Source organism: Folsomia candida, unplaced genomic scaffold (genome assembly GCF_002217175.1).
Source record: "Folsomia candida strain VU population unplaced genomic scaffold, ASM221717v1 Fcan01_Sc008, whole genome shotgun sequence".
Taxonomy (NCBI): domain Eukaryota; kingdom Metazoa; phylum Arthropoda; class Collembola; order Entomobryomorpha; family Isotomidae; genus Folsomia; species Folsomia candida.
The window spans coordinates 1,214,163-1,231,921 of record NW_019091200.1 but is presented as its reverse complement, the minus strand read 5'-3'; the positions used below and the strand labels follow the sequence as shown (position 1 = coordinate 1,231,921).

Sequence of the window (17,759 nt, the reverse complement as noted above, 5' to 3'; positions counted from 1 at the left end):
TTCAAGGTGCAAGAAACAACGTCCCGGCGCCATAAATGGCTAGATGGCGCATATTTTTTGCACGTTTTTGCAATTTTTTGCACTGCTAGAAATGCAGCAAACCTGGCAAGACGAAACGAAGCACTGTTAACACCCCGAAATATGTATGCACTCAGCTGTACGTACCCATGCATGGTCTCCTCCAAGGTCAACCAATTTATAAGCAAGTGAGCGAAAGTGGGGAGAAAGTTGGGTTGTTATTTGACTTGTCTCGATATTGGCCGCCGCCGCCGCCGCCGTCGTCGTTTTCCCTGTAGGACGAGACCCAGTAAGTGAGTTCTGTCCGTATAATTTGTCTCGAAGTTTGTCTGCTATTCGATAAGTAGCTGACCCGAATTCGGGATGAGTTGGATAGATAAACTCGATATGAAGTGAACTACCATGTACGTAATAAGAGAAAGTTATGACATTACATGAATATCGCCCCGTATGTGAGACAGTCCTATAATTAGGTAGTCGAGAGACTATGAATTGATGATCATTTGGAAGCAATCTCTCCCAAAAACAAGAGATAATAACAGGGCTCTTGTACATATTGTCACAAATCTGCACCCACCCACCAATAATTACGGCATGTATTTGTATAGCAGCTAAATGTCAAAGTTGGGGAACAATGGTTGATGGATGTTGTTGCACAAATGGGAGCAAGTTGCCTCTCATCTGTATCAATTAATACTTTCTTTGTGTCGACGTGTCCTGGTGAAAGTTGGGAAGTGATGTTGTCCCCTCGCGACGAGAGACTTGTTTTCCTCTACACGGATTTCCGTGGCAAGACGGCAAACATTGATACGGTAGCAGAGAGATTTGCACATTTGCTGATTATTTTAGCAACATACAATATTCGGATCAGTTAAATACATACAAATGTACATAAATATGTATGAATAGCACGGTCGTTGTGTGGGGCACTGGATTAGTTTTCGTCCTACCACTAGCAGGAAGTGTGCAATTCTCTTGAAAATAAATATTGATACGGTAGCAGATTTGCAAATTTGCTGATTATTTTAGCACACATGCACACAATTCGCAACAGTTATAAATACATATGTTCATAAATACATGAATATGAGTAGCACGTTGATTGTGAACTGGATTAGTTTTCGTCCTACCAAACATTACAACCAGTGGCAGGAAATGTGCAATTCTCTTGAAAATGGTTTTACTGCGAGGAGGAGAAAGCGGGTGGATTTTGGAGAAAATGATAAATTTTAATAGACTCTGGACCGGAGAAAGTATGACATTTGATCTCGCTCGCTTGTTCAGTGGATTCGTTTTCTACTCTGTTGCGTAACACTCAATTGTCCTGTCGTCACGAAAAGGAAGTCGACTTTTATATTACTATTTATTGTCTACGCTTTCCATTGTTGTGTGGTCGAGGTTTTCATTTTTCGAGATAAGATTGCCTTCAGTTGGGATGAAAAACTCGTTCTTAAACCATTTTTTGAGGCGGTGAAATAAGAAAATTGCATTTTCGCAATGTGTATTTTCAGAAAATTAATTTGTCACATATTTTAAAGATATATGTCACGTACAAAAAATTAAAGTGATGGGTTATTAAATTTTAGAATATTTCCCGAATTTTCGTATTCTGAAAATGGAAGTCGATAATTTGTTTTCAAGAATGCACACTATTTAAATAATATCTAGGTTATTTACTCTTTACAAAATATTTAGATAACAAGTAAGAATTTCACAGGATTGAAATATAATCCGCTAAAAAGCTTTCAAAACGAAACAAAATACATAAAATCAACCCGTCACGTCTGTCTCCCATCACAGATCAACAGTTCCAAAATCTCTAATGTACATATGAACATTGGGAAATCAAAACTCGCCATAAAAAATCACAAAAGAAAACGTCAACATTTTTTCCCACAGATCAGATAATAATCCACCCTTCAATTTTTGAAGGATCCAGTTGAACACACACCCACAACAAAGGAGAAGAAGAAGAAGAAAGACAAAAAGTCGGATATTTTACAGAAAAGTGTAAACGAGATAAAACGCGATCTCCTGGGGTGTGAATCCATACATAAAATAAATATAAAGTACAAGATAAAAAGTGGGCCTGCCGAAAAAAGTGGACTGTTTCAGCCTTGCTTGCGTGCCTGCAGAATTTTTCGGAACGGACGGGTGAGATCAATTCAATGAATATCATCATCATCGTCGTTGTCCATACATATTCGACATGAAACACGATATATCAGGTCGAGCAGGAGATAGTTTTATCATACAAAACGAGGAGGAGGAGGAGTGCCAATCTTCTGGAGAGAAGAAAAAATGGCCCAAAGGCAGAGTTGTATACATATCTGTGTACACTACACTTTTTATTTTTTGGGGGATAAGCAGGGTCGAAAACAATGCCTGTTTTTCTGTACGGACAAGAATCTGAATGTGATAAGAATACAACAGACATAGTTATTAAGGGACTGCTTAATAGGATCGATTTGTCCGTCGGTAAAAGCACGATAACTTTTTAATTTTTATACGTCTGTTTCCGAATATTCTGATGATTTACGACACTTGAATAAACTTCAGTAAACAGTAAACAGTAAATATGAATATCGAACTCTAACTATGTTATTTTCAGCTTAAATATAAAAGGGACTTTGCTAACTCGTCTTTGAGGTCACGCAGCAAAGGTTATGAGGTCGAAGGCAAAAATGTCGAATTTTTAGATTTAACTGTTTTAGACGTTATTTAAGGTGATGATTTCAGAAATCTCTGTTATTTCGACGCACGACAACCTTATGACTGTACAAACAACGTCAAAAAATATCAAATTTGTGTTTTTCATAACAAATGATGCATATCAATAATGTCGAATGCTTAACACAGAAATTTTCATCACCTCACTTTCACCACTTCATTACATCCGTTGCGCTGGAATTTATCCACTTCTGCTGATATGCAACCGTCAATATTAACCGTGGCGAGGATACCAACCATACATAAACTCTACTTAAAATTAAGGTGTGCATCATATTCACATGACGTGTGAAGTCGTGTGGGTGGTGGAGAACAACGCCTCAATTGCTTTCTCTCCACGCGGACGAGATGAATTCCACCGGAGGGAAATAAATAGACAGCAAATAATAAGTAAGAGGCGAACATTTGTGCCGAATGGGATCACAAACTTGCCATGAAACATATTTTATTCCCACTTTTACTACTCCACTAAACAAACGCGCAGGAGAGGAACACAAACTTTTACTTCTCAATCGAATCATCAAACTCAACTTTGAACGAAAAAAGTTTATTTATGAATAAAATTGAGTTGCCAATCTCGTCTTGTTTCACTTTCTTTGAATGAATTGTGCGTAGCGGTGGATTTGCATAATGCGGATAAAACATGATTTTTCGACTCGACTTGCAAAACCCCACGTGCAGCTTGACTTAGCCCGAGTCAGGTTGTTGGCAATAATTGAGGTGGGTTATAGTACACGAAATACTACCACTGCAACTTTTTTTATTTTTGCACACATTTTAACATGATTCTAAGTTTTGCATATTCTACGTATGTGCAAAATTTCACATCGATTGGATAAGTTTTACGAGTTTTATAGCTGGACAGACAGACAGACAAGCTTGCTCGGTACATAAGCCCTGACTCGGGCTAAAATGGTTTGTATTTACGTACGTAAAAAGAAAGCACCACATTTTTGCATGCACTCAACCAGTTCATCACGACTACAGTAGTAATAAAGTAAAATGTACGTAAAATTAGATGTACATTTACTGCGCCAAACTGCACTAACTTTCTCCTAACTTTTTCCCGTTACGAGTCTCGTTGCACTTTTTGGAGGTAAAATTGCATAATAAAATTTCTACTCGGCATTACATTTCAAATTTGAGTATTAATTCTAAAGTAAAGTTTCTTAAAATCGAGAAATTGGGAGAAAGTAAGCGCCCTAACAGTGTTTCGGGTGGAAATAATCACTTGCAAGAAATGACGGGAAGAAAGTGGTTTTTTGCAGGTATTTTGACCTGCAAGAAATACAACGCGCAAGAAACTACGCCATGCAGCCATATTTCATAGGGCACGTGGCTAGATTACGCATTGTATATTTTGCATATTTCTTGCAGTCTCTTGCACCTCGAATTTCTTACATTTCTTGCTTTACAGTGCAACAAACTTAGAAACGGAACACTTCCCCCTTAAAAAACCCAAGGACAGAAAAGCTTTATTTTAATCAAAAGAGAAAGTTTGTTCCTCAACATCAAATCTCATTCCATCTCTCGTGTTACGTTATTTATTTTAGTTTTGCCCTGTTCATCTCAAGTCTTGCACTAATAACCAACAAGTTTCGAGACGTGGGGACGACCGACGGACGCGTTAAAAATCAGGAAGGGTTCCACCAACCAGGCTGAGAATATTGCCCTGTCCAAGTCCAACTGTGCGACACTCGTCGAGTAAGAAAGACTAAGGAGCAAATGTACTCAACTTTTGTACAGCAAATTTAATTAAAGTGTCAAGAAGTAAATGGAAGTATGATATCACACCACATAGAAGTTTGCATTTAATCAAAATGTCACCCCATCAAACGGCCGAGAACAAATGAACGCATGGGATCAAGACAAATCTGAAGGGACGACAATATTTGGGCGGAAAAGTGACAAATGGTTATACAGATTCTCTAAATGGACTAATACACTTAATTATTGACTTTGTACTGAAATTTGATGTTATCAGGGGACAAAAGTAATTAGGAAATATTAAGTCGGCTCAAAACTGGGGTGACATTGAATCTTAAATATTAAATGGTCAATTAGTGTGACGAGTGAGTGACCACCTTGAACTTGACGTGAGTGAGTTCACTTGATTTTATTGTCCAGTCCCATTCTCCTTCTCCCAAGAAATTAGTTCATGTCCGACGGACAATGACAAGATTGACATGTATCGTGAGTGGTTATACGTATACATGGAATGGTTAAAAGTATGTAGAAAAGAAGAAAGTAGAAACTTTCTCTCGTGAGACGAGGAAGGCAGTGACTTCTCGCGTGTCTCAGTTTAGAAAGTGTCGACCTGGCTTATATTCCATCAGTCTCGGGCTAAGTATTTGTGTAGTAATTGGTGCAATTTGATAAGCTTGAGTTGGAGTTCAGATTGTCAAAACATGTCAATTGAGGAAGGACTGGCTGGTCACATTTTTTTGTACATAGGACACCAAGACCGAGCTACAGACTTGTTTTGCATGCGATTCTCAACTTTCTTTTTTCTTGCTCTTTCTGCTCCTTACTCCTTTGTGAGGTTTGACTTCAAGCAAATATAAGAGACTGACTTTCACTCGTGTGAAAGTAGCTAATGATATTTTCTTTATGTGTGTAATGAGCTACAAATTAAGATGCATAGGATGCTCACATCAAAGCTAAAGCAAATGTCAGAGAATGACGAATTCTCAAGGGCGACGGGTAGCATATTAAGATTGAGTCAAATGTAAGCTGGACTAAAAATTTCTGACCTGAAAAGAGGTGCTTGACTCGAAATAAATATTTCTCTTTTGTACAAATCTGATTGGCTCCAATCTTTTTTTATTGTCCGTGATTTTTCCTAAGGGGGCGATGCAAATATGAAATTTTTATGAAAAAATTAAAAAATGGGGAATTGCATGCAATTTTGCCATGAATTTGGATATCAACCACACAGTAGAAATTACATAAACTTATTATTTCCTGTCGCTGTTAAACCTGGTCACACCGCCTGCATTATTAAGATTTAATTTTTTGTTCAAAAGTTTATCTACCAGACCGTGCATTTTCAAGAGTTTATTGTATTCAGTATCGTAATTACAATTTATAGGCAGGTCGGAAAAATCGCAAATAGTGCAAATATGAAACACTTAAACTAAACCAAAGTTACAATATCACCCAGGCCCCAAATTATGGTATGCACAGCTTTAAAAGGGGGAGTAAAATGTAGCCATGTAGTAACCAACCTCACTTCTTTGATGTCAGGCTAGCAGAGAAACGTCGTGGTCGAGTGCGACAGAAGAGGAAACCACTCCAGCGACAAATCCCGTCTCTGGAGGCGTCACTTAATTTAAACCACGTCGAGGAGTGGTAGTGGTGGTTCCATTACTACGATGGTGTTTCCGGTTAGATTATATCTATTGTCATGCAACAAAGGGTCCCTCGCCCAACTTGTTTTTTAACTAGGCCACCAATCTCTACAGCACGGGATTTAGTTAAGATTCCGAGGTTTTAAAGAGAAAATGGAGTACTTTCAGTATCACGGAGAAAAAGTCGAGAGTTGTAAAAGCCGTATCTCATCTGAGACGAAGATTGTGTTGCTAGATGTAATGATTTCATTGTAAAAAGTAAGTGGACCAGATAAGAAATAAGATAAAGTGCTGGCAGACTTCATTTAGCCCGAGTCAGGGATGGAGTCCGTTTTTAAAATTTTGTCAGACTTGACTGGACCGGACTACTATTGCCAACCCGGTGAGGATGGTCGAATATCTGTTAAAGAATTATATTAGTGGTCATCAAATTTTTGAAGTATTATTTACAAATCCTTCCCTTTCAGTTAAAGGGTTTGACTACTGGGACCACTGGGTTGACTTCTTCAAAATCTTGAACTTCAAAAGGTGCCTCTGCTTCGCAGTCATTTGGCAACCATCAGCGGAAAATAGAGCAACCTTTTAAGTAATTGTAGAGACTTGGTAAGAATTAAGTTTTTGCATGGCAAAATCAGAATATATTTTGCATGCAACTCTTTCAACTAGTATGCGTAATAATGAGGGCGGATGGGATACGTATTTAATTTCAACTTTTTCATTTGATGATGACCAACGGTCAAACGGCGTGTTAGATCACACAAATTTGAAAATATTTTTTATATATTGTTACATAATTGTAGGCTTTCTTCAGAAATATAAATATTTCCACTATTATTTGAAAAATGTGCAAGCCTTTCACATATTTATTTTAAGAAGGGAAGAAGATTCTTCTTTTGCATATATTTAATCGTTAATAATATCAACTTGATAAGTTATATAGCCGAATGGTCACCCTCTCTTACTTTTAACTTTATATTCTTTCATGAGAAGCTTATTTTGACCATGTCACCTCTAAACTGACACACTTATCAATTTTACAAATTATTATGACTCGCTCTGATTTCCGAATTTCGTTCCTCATAAACAATTCCAAGGTTGCTTGACAACTTTAGTATTACAAGGTTGCGACAATTGCTTAGACGACTGAAAAACCTTAATTTTCGAAAAGCCTGGAGTCTGTAGACTCCAGTGTGCGCCGCACAAATTTTCATCCAAAAAATAAAACACCCAAAAATTGTCAACACTCACATTTCGTTCCCTTGAATTAATTTCGTAACCATGGATACAAGAATCAGTGCAGTTGCTGTTGAAAATTATCATCAGTGCAGTTGTAAATGTGAAATCGGCTATTTCGGCGTTCTGTTAGAAATTGTTGTGCTTTAATTACCGTTAGCGACGGCCCAAATAATTAGCACTTCAAAAACGGAGGTTTTTGAGGCTATCGAAGCAACTGTCGTAACCTTGTATTATGACAAATTGTCAAGCAATCTTGACCTCCAGCGAACTAAAAAAAATATTCAAACACAAAAAGCTATAGAATTTGGAAGCACACCAAGGAAACAAATTCCAAAATTTATAAATCTTATAAAAATAATTTATTTCGCGAAAACAACGCAAAATTTTGTACCAAGGTTGCTTGACAACTTTAGTAATAAAACCTACTCCAAGCAACTCTGCGGGGCCTTGTAAGATGGCTTAATTAACTGAAAGTCGGACTCGAGATATGATTAACTTCTCCAAGTTTCAGCCTCCCACGACAATTTCGGAACGTTTCTATGACATTTAAATTTTTATGAGGTCCACCTGACCCACCTAAATCACCCCCACTGACCAACCACTTGACCGATCATGCCCATCTCCGAACTCAACCTTACTTTTTGCCCGAAGATGAAATATGCAAAATTTCAAGTCGACAGGTTTTGCTTAAAAAGAGTTATCGTGCCTACAGACGGACATCTAGACAAATCTATAAGGCCATCTTAAAAGGCCTAATTACAAGGTTGCGACAATTGCTTCGACGCCTAAAAAACTTCAATTTTCGAAAACCCTGGTACCTTTTGGAACCAGTGTGTCGCACAAACTGTCGCCCAAAAACAAACCGCACAAACATCGTCAACACTCACATTTCGTGCTTTCGATTATCGAATTAATTTTTTAATCATGGATGTATTATGATAAATTGTCAAGCAATCTTGCACTCAAAGTTAGTGAGGAGAAAAGACCACAATGTCTTTTCTCATCACTGAAAGACTGTTCGAAGAAAATAAGAAAACTACCTTTTCTAATTAAAAAAATGATTATCGAAGGGTTTTTACGAGCCTGTCAACAAAAAATTGAAGTAACATAAAACTTGATTTGTTAGGGAAGGAAGAAAATAATACGCGGTAGGTGGGTCAATAGGTCAAGTTGTCTTTGATAGTTTAACTTTAACACTTTATCATAATGCTAAAAAATAATTCTTCAGTTTGTAACTGGAGTTAACATCACCATTTCTTTTCTTTCTTGTTTTAGGAACGACGACTTATTACTAAAATGTTGCTTGATAAGGATTTGGGTGCTAAACGAACGAAATTTGGACGAAATTTGGCGAAAACAAGGGGGTGGGGGTGGGTGGGACCATGCGACATGTCGACAACACCAATAAGAAGCATTGTGCTCAATTTCATGCAAATCGGCCAAGAAATGGCGAAATTATGGCATGGCGACGAAATTTGGCGAAAACAGGCGGGTGGTGACGGGTGTGACCTTGCGACACGTCAACAACACCAATAAGAAGCATTGTGCTCAATTTCATGCAAATCGGACGAGAAATGGCGAAATTATGGCATGGCGACGCCTTTTGGCGAAAACAAGGGGCTGGCGACGGGTGGGACCTTGCGACATGTCGATGACACCAAAAAGAAGTCTCTGTCGAAGTTTGATGAAAATCGGACGAGAAATGACGAAATTATGGCATGGCGACGCCTTTTGGCGAAAACAAGGGGGTGGCGGTGGGTGGGACCTTGCGACATGTCGATAACACCAAAAAGAAGTCTCAGTCGAAGTTTGATGAAAATCGGACGAGAAATGACGAAATTATGGCATGGCGACGAAATTTGGCGAAAACAAGGTGGTGTCGATAGGTGGAGCATTGCGACATGTCGACTACACCAATAAGAAGTCTCTGTCGAAATTAGATGGGAATCGGACGAGAAATGGCGAAATTATGGCATGGCGACAAAGGTTGTCGCCATGCCATGCATTTATAAGGGGGGGAGCTGTTGGCCGCCCTGAGAAGGGCGTTTCCAGAGCACACGACGAGGACGTCGCTCCCTCGTGCTCCACGCGGGCGGGCCCCCACTCGCGCCCTGAGGCGCAAGGGGGGTCTACCTCCACCGACCGGGAAAGCCCTGCCCACGTCACCGCCTCTGCAACCGCGTTCCCCTAGGGGGCCCGTCTGACCCTCGCCTTACGAGGTGGGAGCGCACCCGTAAATCGGCCCCCATTAAGGCTTCGAACTCGGGAACCCGGTCGGCCCCAAGGGAGTGCAAGCTAAAGAGCCCGGTCACCCAAGGGTTGGAGGTAGAGAGCCCCTCTCACTTGCCAAGCGCCACCCGCACTTTTGGCAAGCCCCGCCGGCTCCCCACCCGGTGAGTCTGCTTGGTGGGAGGAGCATTGGAGGGGGGACCTTCCCGTAAGGCTCTCCCCTTGCAGCGTTGCTCCCCGGACCACCCCTCCGACGGGAAGAGAGTCGGGGCTGTGGGACAAACCACGGGTGGACCCGACTCCCCAGAGAGGCAGGGCGGTCCAGGGGCGCAGCTGCAATGGGGAGCTCACCCAGGGACCGTCCCCCACGAGCGCCTCCCGCAGACTGACAAAAATTTCTGGTGCAGCTCCTTTTATACCCTCTGGAGGGCGGTGAAAGTTCTGCTATAAATAGCACCCGGTGAAAGTTCTGCTATAAATAGCATCCAGTCATACTGACTGGGTGCCTGAATGACTTGGTGCTATTAATAGCCTATGTATATTAATAGCACCTGAGATAAGCGGCCTCACATGTTCCGTGTTTACAATTGTTACAAGTAATTCATCATTAATAATTAATTATTTCAACGTTGTTGAGGTTGGGTAAATGTCGATTCTTATAGTTTTTTGGTCGCTGATTTCGAATCTGAGGTCAGTTTTTCGATTGCGACATCATGGGAAGGGACACAGGGCCAATTAATTATGTTAAAATAACACGTAAAATTATAAAGCTGCAAATATAAGGCTGGGTTTGGTAGCAATTTATGAATAAATTAAAAGTTGACATAAATTCATGTAACTTTGTCAATCGGAGAGTGCTTCCCATCACCTATGCTACTATGTGATAATTTTTGTAATAATCTACATGCCAACTGCAACTTCGTCTCTTCACAGTCTTCACAGTCTTCACAGTCTTCGATGCTTACTTCGACGATGAAAAACTTCAATTTTCGAAAACCCTGGTACCTTTTGGAACCAGTGTGCACTCACATTTCGTTCCCACGAATTAATTTTTTAACCATGGATACAAGAATCAGTGCAGTTGTAAATGTGAAATCGGCTATTTCGGCGTTCCGGCAGAAATTTTTGTGCTTTAATTACCGTTAGCGACGGCCCAAATAATTAGCATTTCAAAAATGGAGGTTTTTGAGGCTATCGAAGCAACTGTCGTAACCTTGTATTACGATAAATTGTCAAGCAATCAGATAAAGAATAGCCACTTGATGTGTATCTGCTTTTTTGAACGAGATTATCTCCCCGCACTGGGGGGCAGGTTGAGATTGGCCAACGGGCTTATAAAAATGGTTCGCAAATGCGAGCTAAACTACTCGTCTTGAAACAATTCACAACCAAAATTATTTCCTCTTTGCGCCATCAACAATTTCAAAATGACCCGGTTACGGGGAAAATGAGACAACTTCTCCACACACATAACTCATCATGCAGTGGGGTCAGAAGCGGGGGGACAGGGGGACATTACCCCACAAGAAATTCAGAAAAATCTTACATTAATAAGCCCATGCTCCTCCCTTTCTCACAACGTTAATGTCGCATATGTCCCCCAAATTCCGTCGCCACTGCATCACTGAGTCTCAGGGAGAGCGAGCAACCAAAAAGAACCCGGCAATGTTAATCTCGTGCCACGCTGCGTGCTGGCCACGCTGCGTGCTGGCCACGCTTCGACGAGTGTTGTGCCTCGCTCTCCTCTTCTGACTCAGCATCGTATTCGCTCCTGTCCTTTTTTTGATTTTCAATTTTTTTAATTTTTGCAAAGTTATTAGTTTCTAAGAATTAGAAAATGGCGAAGGCGAAGGCAAGGAAGAAGCCTGTTTCTAGGAAGAAGAAAGAAAACAGCAGAATTGAAAAACCTACAAATAATGACTCTCTTCTGCAACGAGGCATTTCCAAAGGTCGTCAAAAACGTTCAAATAATGACTCGCTTATGGCAAGCATTTCCCAAGCTCGTCAAGCAGCCTTGGTCTTGCTGACGAAGGCCGTAAGTTTACCAATTCGCCATTCTTTTTTATAACGCGAAAGATAATCGTCGTCGTAGAATAAAGAGGGCAACCAGCTTATCGATTTCATTTTACTCTCTGTAACGAAGAGATGTGGAGAAAAATACATAACTCTTTTACTACATTTAGGACATTTTATTCATTTACCTTTATTACCTGGATGAATCATGTTTGATGAATTAATTGCAGAACACGCTGAATGAGGGTATGCGCAGAAAATCCAAACAATTTGAGAAGATTAGAGCAGCGAATAGGGCATTTGACTTTTGTCGAAGTGGTCGTTCAGTATGTCAGACATGCCAACGGAGCCTGGGAGGACGAAGGGGATCTACGGGGGGACTATACTGTCAGTTTACCTGTCCGGAGAAGACCGTTTTCTGCTCTGAAGTGTGCAAAGAGAAAGGTTGCCACAACTGCCTGCTTTATAAGTACCGGACTGGGGAGTTGCAAAGTGCGGTCCAAATTCCAATTGAAGACCACATTTTGGCTGATATGCCAATAATCCTTGAAATACCGCGGTACGTATGTGCTTGATCAGTATTGTTGTAATCCATTTTTCTTCCTTGAAGAACATCATCATATCACATTTTCCAATTATTTTTGCAGCGTCGCGTATTACTGGCATCAGAAGTCTATCCAAACCGTCATCGAAGTACCTTGCATTCAATGTGGCTGTACAAATCCTGAAAATTGGGTCAAAGAGGATGTAGACCAGTATGCTATTATTGATGAAATGAAGACCACTGACTGCAAAAAGTGCAAATGGCCACTGTGCCCTGATCCTGCTTGTAAAAAGGTATTGTTGAGCGAAATGTTTGACAAATTGATTTATTGCACATTATGTTTTTGAGTATAATGTTTCTAATGCCATGATATTTCGTTCAGCTCGTTTACAACGGCGGGTATTAAAAATACAGGAATAAATCTCTGACAAAATTCTAATATTTTTTTTAGCTACATGGCAAAGAATGCAGAGACTTGACCAATTTCGCTCGTTCATTTGAATCACAAGGATTAAGACATCCGATGCTAATGAATCGCGACCGTGCCTTCTGGATGCTGGGACTAATGCGGCTATCTATCCTGCAAAAGAGGAACAAGGATTTGTTTGCATGCTTTGAGCTTCTCATGAGAGGGATGCATGCTCCCTTGAACTTACGCGTGATGATGAGCGATATTTTAACATGTTCTTGGAAGAGTTTGAGAATCATTTTAGTACTTTTCGGCTCTGGAGTACCATCGACGTAAAACGCATCGTGGATGCGCTTCTCTACTACCCTGTACATGCAGCTAGCATTTCTTGGATGGAGGCACACGCGGGGTGAGATGCTTTATTTACTATTATCGTCCATGTGGTTGGTGATAATAATTGTGTTCATTCTATACAAATATAACCTTTCAGCGTTATTAACAAGTGCGTCCTGCTTGGAGTCAAGTTCCACTATGGATGTACTTCAAATGTCATCCTGACCAAGGAACTGGGTGCGAATCGAGTCCTCTTGAAGACTCTGAGGCCAGTCGAACAGGACGAGATATTAACCTTGGGAATATACCAGTATGGATACTCAGCACTCATTGCGAATCCCATATTCGATTCGGACACGGTTGGATTTGGTGATTATCTAAATGTGCGAGAACTAAGTCACAAGAAGGAATGTACCTCGTCAGCATGCACAATTTGCTTGGTATGGGAAAGAGTAGATTGAGTTAGTTAGGAGTGTTTAATTTAGTGTTATGATGGTGTCGTTTAATCCTACAGGGAAAAGAGGCAGGAAATATGCTTCAAGTGGGAAAACTCCGAAAACTCTGGGGATATTCAGCATTGTGCAAAAAGAAGTTGCAGATGACAACGTTTTATCCAGTGTTGACGATAAAGGCTGACCGAAGTCGCAAGGTAGAATGGATGTGTGAAACATGTGGAGGAGCATGTAAAGGTTCTAAAGAGGTGGACTATCGACGTCTGCGTTTTAAAAAAGTGCGGAGGATGATCCTTGAAACATGTAAGATCAAACAATTTCACTTTTGCTTTAAATCAAGTTTTAATTTTATCGTTTTGTATTGCTGGCAGCTGTGCTTACACCATTGGATAAGCTAGGAGGCGTGGTTAAGCATTATTATGACAAAACTGTCAGGTTTTATCGACTTGATAAGATGATGATTTTATCCGCTGTCATCGAACAGGTTCGATATTATGTTAAAAATAAACTTGAAAATGTTCCGCCGAATGGTCCCCATCCGTTACTTACCATGGCGGAGTACAATAGTGTGAAGAAGATTTATAATCTCTACTTCAAAGAACTCTGGGGTCTTGAGGACACTGATTTTTTTCGACGTGAAACTGGTAATTAAATAGAAAAATGTTTCATGATTTCCTTCTTTTTTAGTGATTAATAACACTGAATTTAAAATTGTTTACTTTGTATGCAGAGCAAATAAAGTGGCTGGAAGCAACCAGTTATATGTGGACTGAGGTGCGTGGGGCCACAATTAAGGACTATTGCGACAAGCACGAAATATTTCACGAAACCACCAAGAACATGGAAATACTGTTGGGGTTACCCAGCTTCCAATCAGTCATAAACGGCAACTTGGAAATTATTGAGGCTCGATTAACTTCAGTCGTCGATCGCCTACACCCAAAATAAACTATTTTGGAAAGTATCCATACCACTCAGCCTTTTTCTACAACGGAATTGAAATCTGAAATCTTATGCTTCCTAATTTTTTTTACTTCTTTTTTAATCCTCTGGCAATTGTGCCTCCATTCAGTTTTATTTTTAATAATTATGCAGATAGACGAAAAAAATGGACATAGCTGGTAGAAATGAGTTCAGTAATAAATTCAATTTTATTCAGATTATTCATGTAGGTCGGGCCTTAATCAATTCAAGTTGCATAATTTAGTTACATATTAAATACATTTCAATCGTCTAATCCATATTTTATAGATACCATAACTTTGCAATTTTTATGGTTACATTTTATTATGCATTGTCATAATATCATTGGGAAATATTTAACTGAAAAGATATTAGTTTCTCATTAACAATCCGGTCAATTACTTTGCATTTTATACATGTTTTACCAATGGTAAATTACCATCATCATATCCACCTTTTACTGCAACCTTGAAAAAATGTGATTTTTTGCTTTATATTTTAATTTACAGAAAGTTGTACATTTTCATCCGCTTATCCAAGGCCTTTTTGAGAAGCATGTTTTATTTAATACCAAGTTGGTCAAAATCAGTTCAAGGCTTCGTCCGCTAGCGTGTCCCAGACCCAGACATACGGACACACCTTCATACCGGTTACGTAAGTGTTGACTCGGGCTAAAAATTAGAAATAACGATTTAAGAAGATTGCATTTTAAAGCCACACTTTTCATCGTCTTCAGGCATTCAACTTTCTCCAGGAAAAGGAGCTGTGCTTGATAGATAAACAAACGACGGTTACATTTTTATGCGTTTTTCTACGAACAACTGCGAAAAATCTAACTAGCAATGAATTATTAAAAATATAAGTTAATAGAGCACAGAAACTATAGCCCGAGGAAAAAAATAGTGGAATCTTGGAAATCCGCCTCATTGAGAAATTGAAGCGTAAGATTTTTGAGCTAAGAACATTAACGGAACTAGTTTCGAATAATAATACGGTGAATATTCAACAATGCCGATGGGACGAATTGTTGACAAATAGTTTTGAGTGGGCGGACACCTCGTCATAATATCGGGCAGGAATTTATATTGCTTTCTTCCCACTTTCTCCCTGCTGGGTTTGGTCTAGAAATCGAAACTATGCTTAATTGTTGGAAACTTATTTCTTCAATTGTTCCACGAGCCCTTTAATTATCTTAATTAACGTTTCAAACAAATGTCAAGAAAATTTGGTGCTTTCACTTCACGTCATGCATAATTATTTGCTGCATAAAATAAAATAGAACAAATTTTATTTACATACTTACTTTGTTAGAATGTTAAGCCAGATAAAATTTAAAATTACAATTTCAAAACATACACAAATAATCTCGAAAAATGTCACAATTGTCATAAGAATATTTTCATTAGAATATTTTAAAAATAATTCCAGTGGGATTGTCTAAGCGCATTTATAACTATTAAATCATCTCATTTTAATAGTTAGTATGTAAGGGCATATTAACTGATCTAACCTAAACTAATTGACTAGGAATTGAATATTTTATATCGAATTGGCTTATCGTCGAGTTGCTTAAACGAAGCCGAAATGGTCCAAAACATGAGACTCCAACGTCAGCATCCACTCGACTGGGGGGGATGACGTTATCAAATTCAAAAGTCCAGAGGACAGCAGGTGATGATATTAAGATCCGTGACGCATTTAATGTCATTTTTTTTGCTTAAAATTTCGCAGTAAAAACATGCACTTTCTCTTTAATCATCAGGCCGGAATCATCTCGTAAACATTTCCGGCCCCCGATGGATGCAGAATGTGTATAACTTGCAATTTTAGACGGAATTAATACGGCACCATCTTATTCCAAGACTCTCACTTTCGCAATTTTGCCAAACTTTGTTGCAAAAATGGATTGACATTTTTCTCTCAAAAAAATTCTCTTTGTTTCAGAAACCTTCAACTGGCATTGCAGTCGAATGACGCGACGTCATTAGAACTTTCCCCAAGAAAACTTTCCCATTGTTCCAGTTTATTGAGTTTGTGCATCTTTTTATTACTTTTCTCCCAGGAACCATGATGCTATTACGGGGAGAAAATAATATCGGAAAGTGTAAAAGTTTTCATGGCTGAGTTTCCCCCCATCATGTCATTATATTGTCAAGAATTTACCTCCGATACTGCCTAAAAAAGTCGATTCAAATGCAAACCTATAGCCCATTACGTAATAGAAATATGTACATGCACTAAACTGTATTTCAGATCCCTGAAATTTATTACATGTCAATAAAATTATGGTCTGCTGCAGCCAACCTGAAATATCAGTAAATGTGAATCCGAACAGATTCAAAATCTAGGGGAAACACGAGCCAGAACTTTTTAGGCAGTGTTTCGTTTCTTGCGGGTGTGCTATCTATATTTCTTGCACTGCAAAGCAGGAAATGCAAGCATACCTGTTCAAAAATTTATTTTTCATTCAAAGTTCAGTCATTTTCTTTCAAATTCATTTCATTTCTCTTCATCGGACTTCATTTCTTGCTTCGCCCAACTTATTAAGCATAGGGTGAAAAATGAAATGAGTGAGAAATCATTTCATTCATCTGAAATGACGGAATCTTTCAGTCATTTTCATTCAAATCACAGGAAGTCAGTCATTTTCACTCAAATCACAGGAAATTCATTTTTATTCACTTTCACTCACCATCATAATCACATAAATGAATGAAAGTGAACAGGTATGAATACAAGGAACTGCAAAAAACATGCGCCATTTAGCCACGTGACGTATAGAGGCGGGGCATAGTTTCTTGCGCCTTGCATTTCTTGCAGGTCAAAATACCTGCAAGAAACCACTTTCTTCCCGTTATTCCTTGCAAGTGTTTACTTACTTTCCCCCGAAACACTGGTTTTCGGATGGAAACAAAGTATTGAATTTGGAGACTCATTTGTGAAAGTGATTAATTAATTAGCGCTTTGTGCATATGTGTATCCTGGCCACTTTGGCACAATGAACAATTCATGACCACCAACCAACACACAGCACATCGTTACTCATCTCCTGTCATAATAATTCATGCTGCGAAAGTCCTGCTCTTGGCGTTCCGCGTTTTATTGGGAATCTAAATCCAGTAAGAAGAGATATATGTATCCAAACCACGATATGCAAATATGCAAATATCATCATCATCAACAACAATGCGTCCTCTGCATTTGTTGAGGAAATTCATTCACTCGTTTTTACTATGATCACCACGCGGATGAGATGATTTGACTGAATGAAATAAAGACGAAGAATGAGAGACGACAACGATGCAATAAAATCCTGAGCAAAAGCAGGCATAAAAAGCAAGGAAGACAAATATGGAAAATATGTCGCATAAAATAATGCAAATTCCTCAAGTTCCCGGATGCAATAAAGTTCTTCTGGAAATAAATTCGGGTTGTTGTGGGTGGATGAGGAAGCATGGTGAAAGTTGTTGATCTTCACAGGA

At 39.2% G+C, this 17,759-nt stretch overlaps 1 protein-coding gene across 1 annotated transcript; it reads left to right on the top strand.

The window, feature by feature from the left end:
- Positions 1–11,000: 11,000 nt before the first annotated feature.
- Positions 11,001–14,477, top strand: LOC118436495. Its single transcript, XM_035854706.1, has 8 exons — positions 11,001–11,598; positions 11,807–12,135; positions 12,224–12,413; positions 12,572–12,938; positions 13,020–13,302; positions 13,377–13,617; positions 13,686–13,958; positions 14,045–14,477. The coding sequence occupies exons 4-8, from the start codon at positions 12,802–12,804 to the stop codon at positions 14,260–14,262; spliced, it is 1,152 nt and encodes a 383-aa protein (XP_035710599.1). The 5' UTR covers positions 11,001–11,598; positions 11,807–12,135; positions 12,224–12,413; positions 12,572–12,801; the 3' UTR covers positions 14,263–14,477.
- Positions 14,478–17,759: the final 3,282 nt, after the last annotated feature.

What these genes read in the sequence shown, in the direction of transcription:
- LOC118436495 (XM_035854706.1), top strand. Translation starts at nt 12,802, where the DNA reads ATGTTCTTGGAAGAGTTTGAGAATCATTTTAGTACTTTTCGGCTCTGG. An exon ending in TGGATGGAGGCACACGCGGG is followed by an intron (nt 12,939 to 13,019) that starts GTGAGATGCTTT and finishes ATAACCTTTCAG; the next exon opens with CGTTATTAACAAGTGCGTCC. An exon ending in CAGCATGCACAATTTGCTTG is followed by an intron (nt 13,303 to 13,376) that starts GTATGGGAAAGA and finishes TTAATCCTACAG; the next exon opens with GGAAAAGAGGCAGGAAATAT.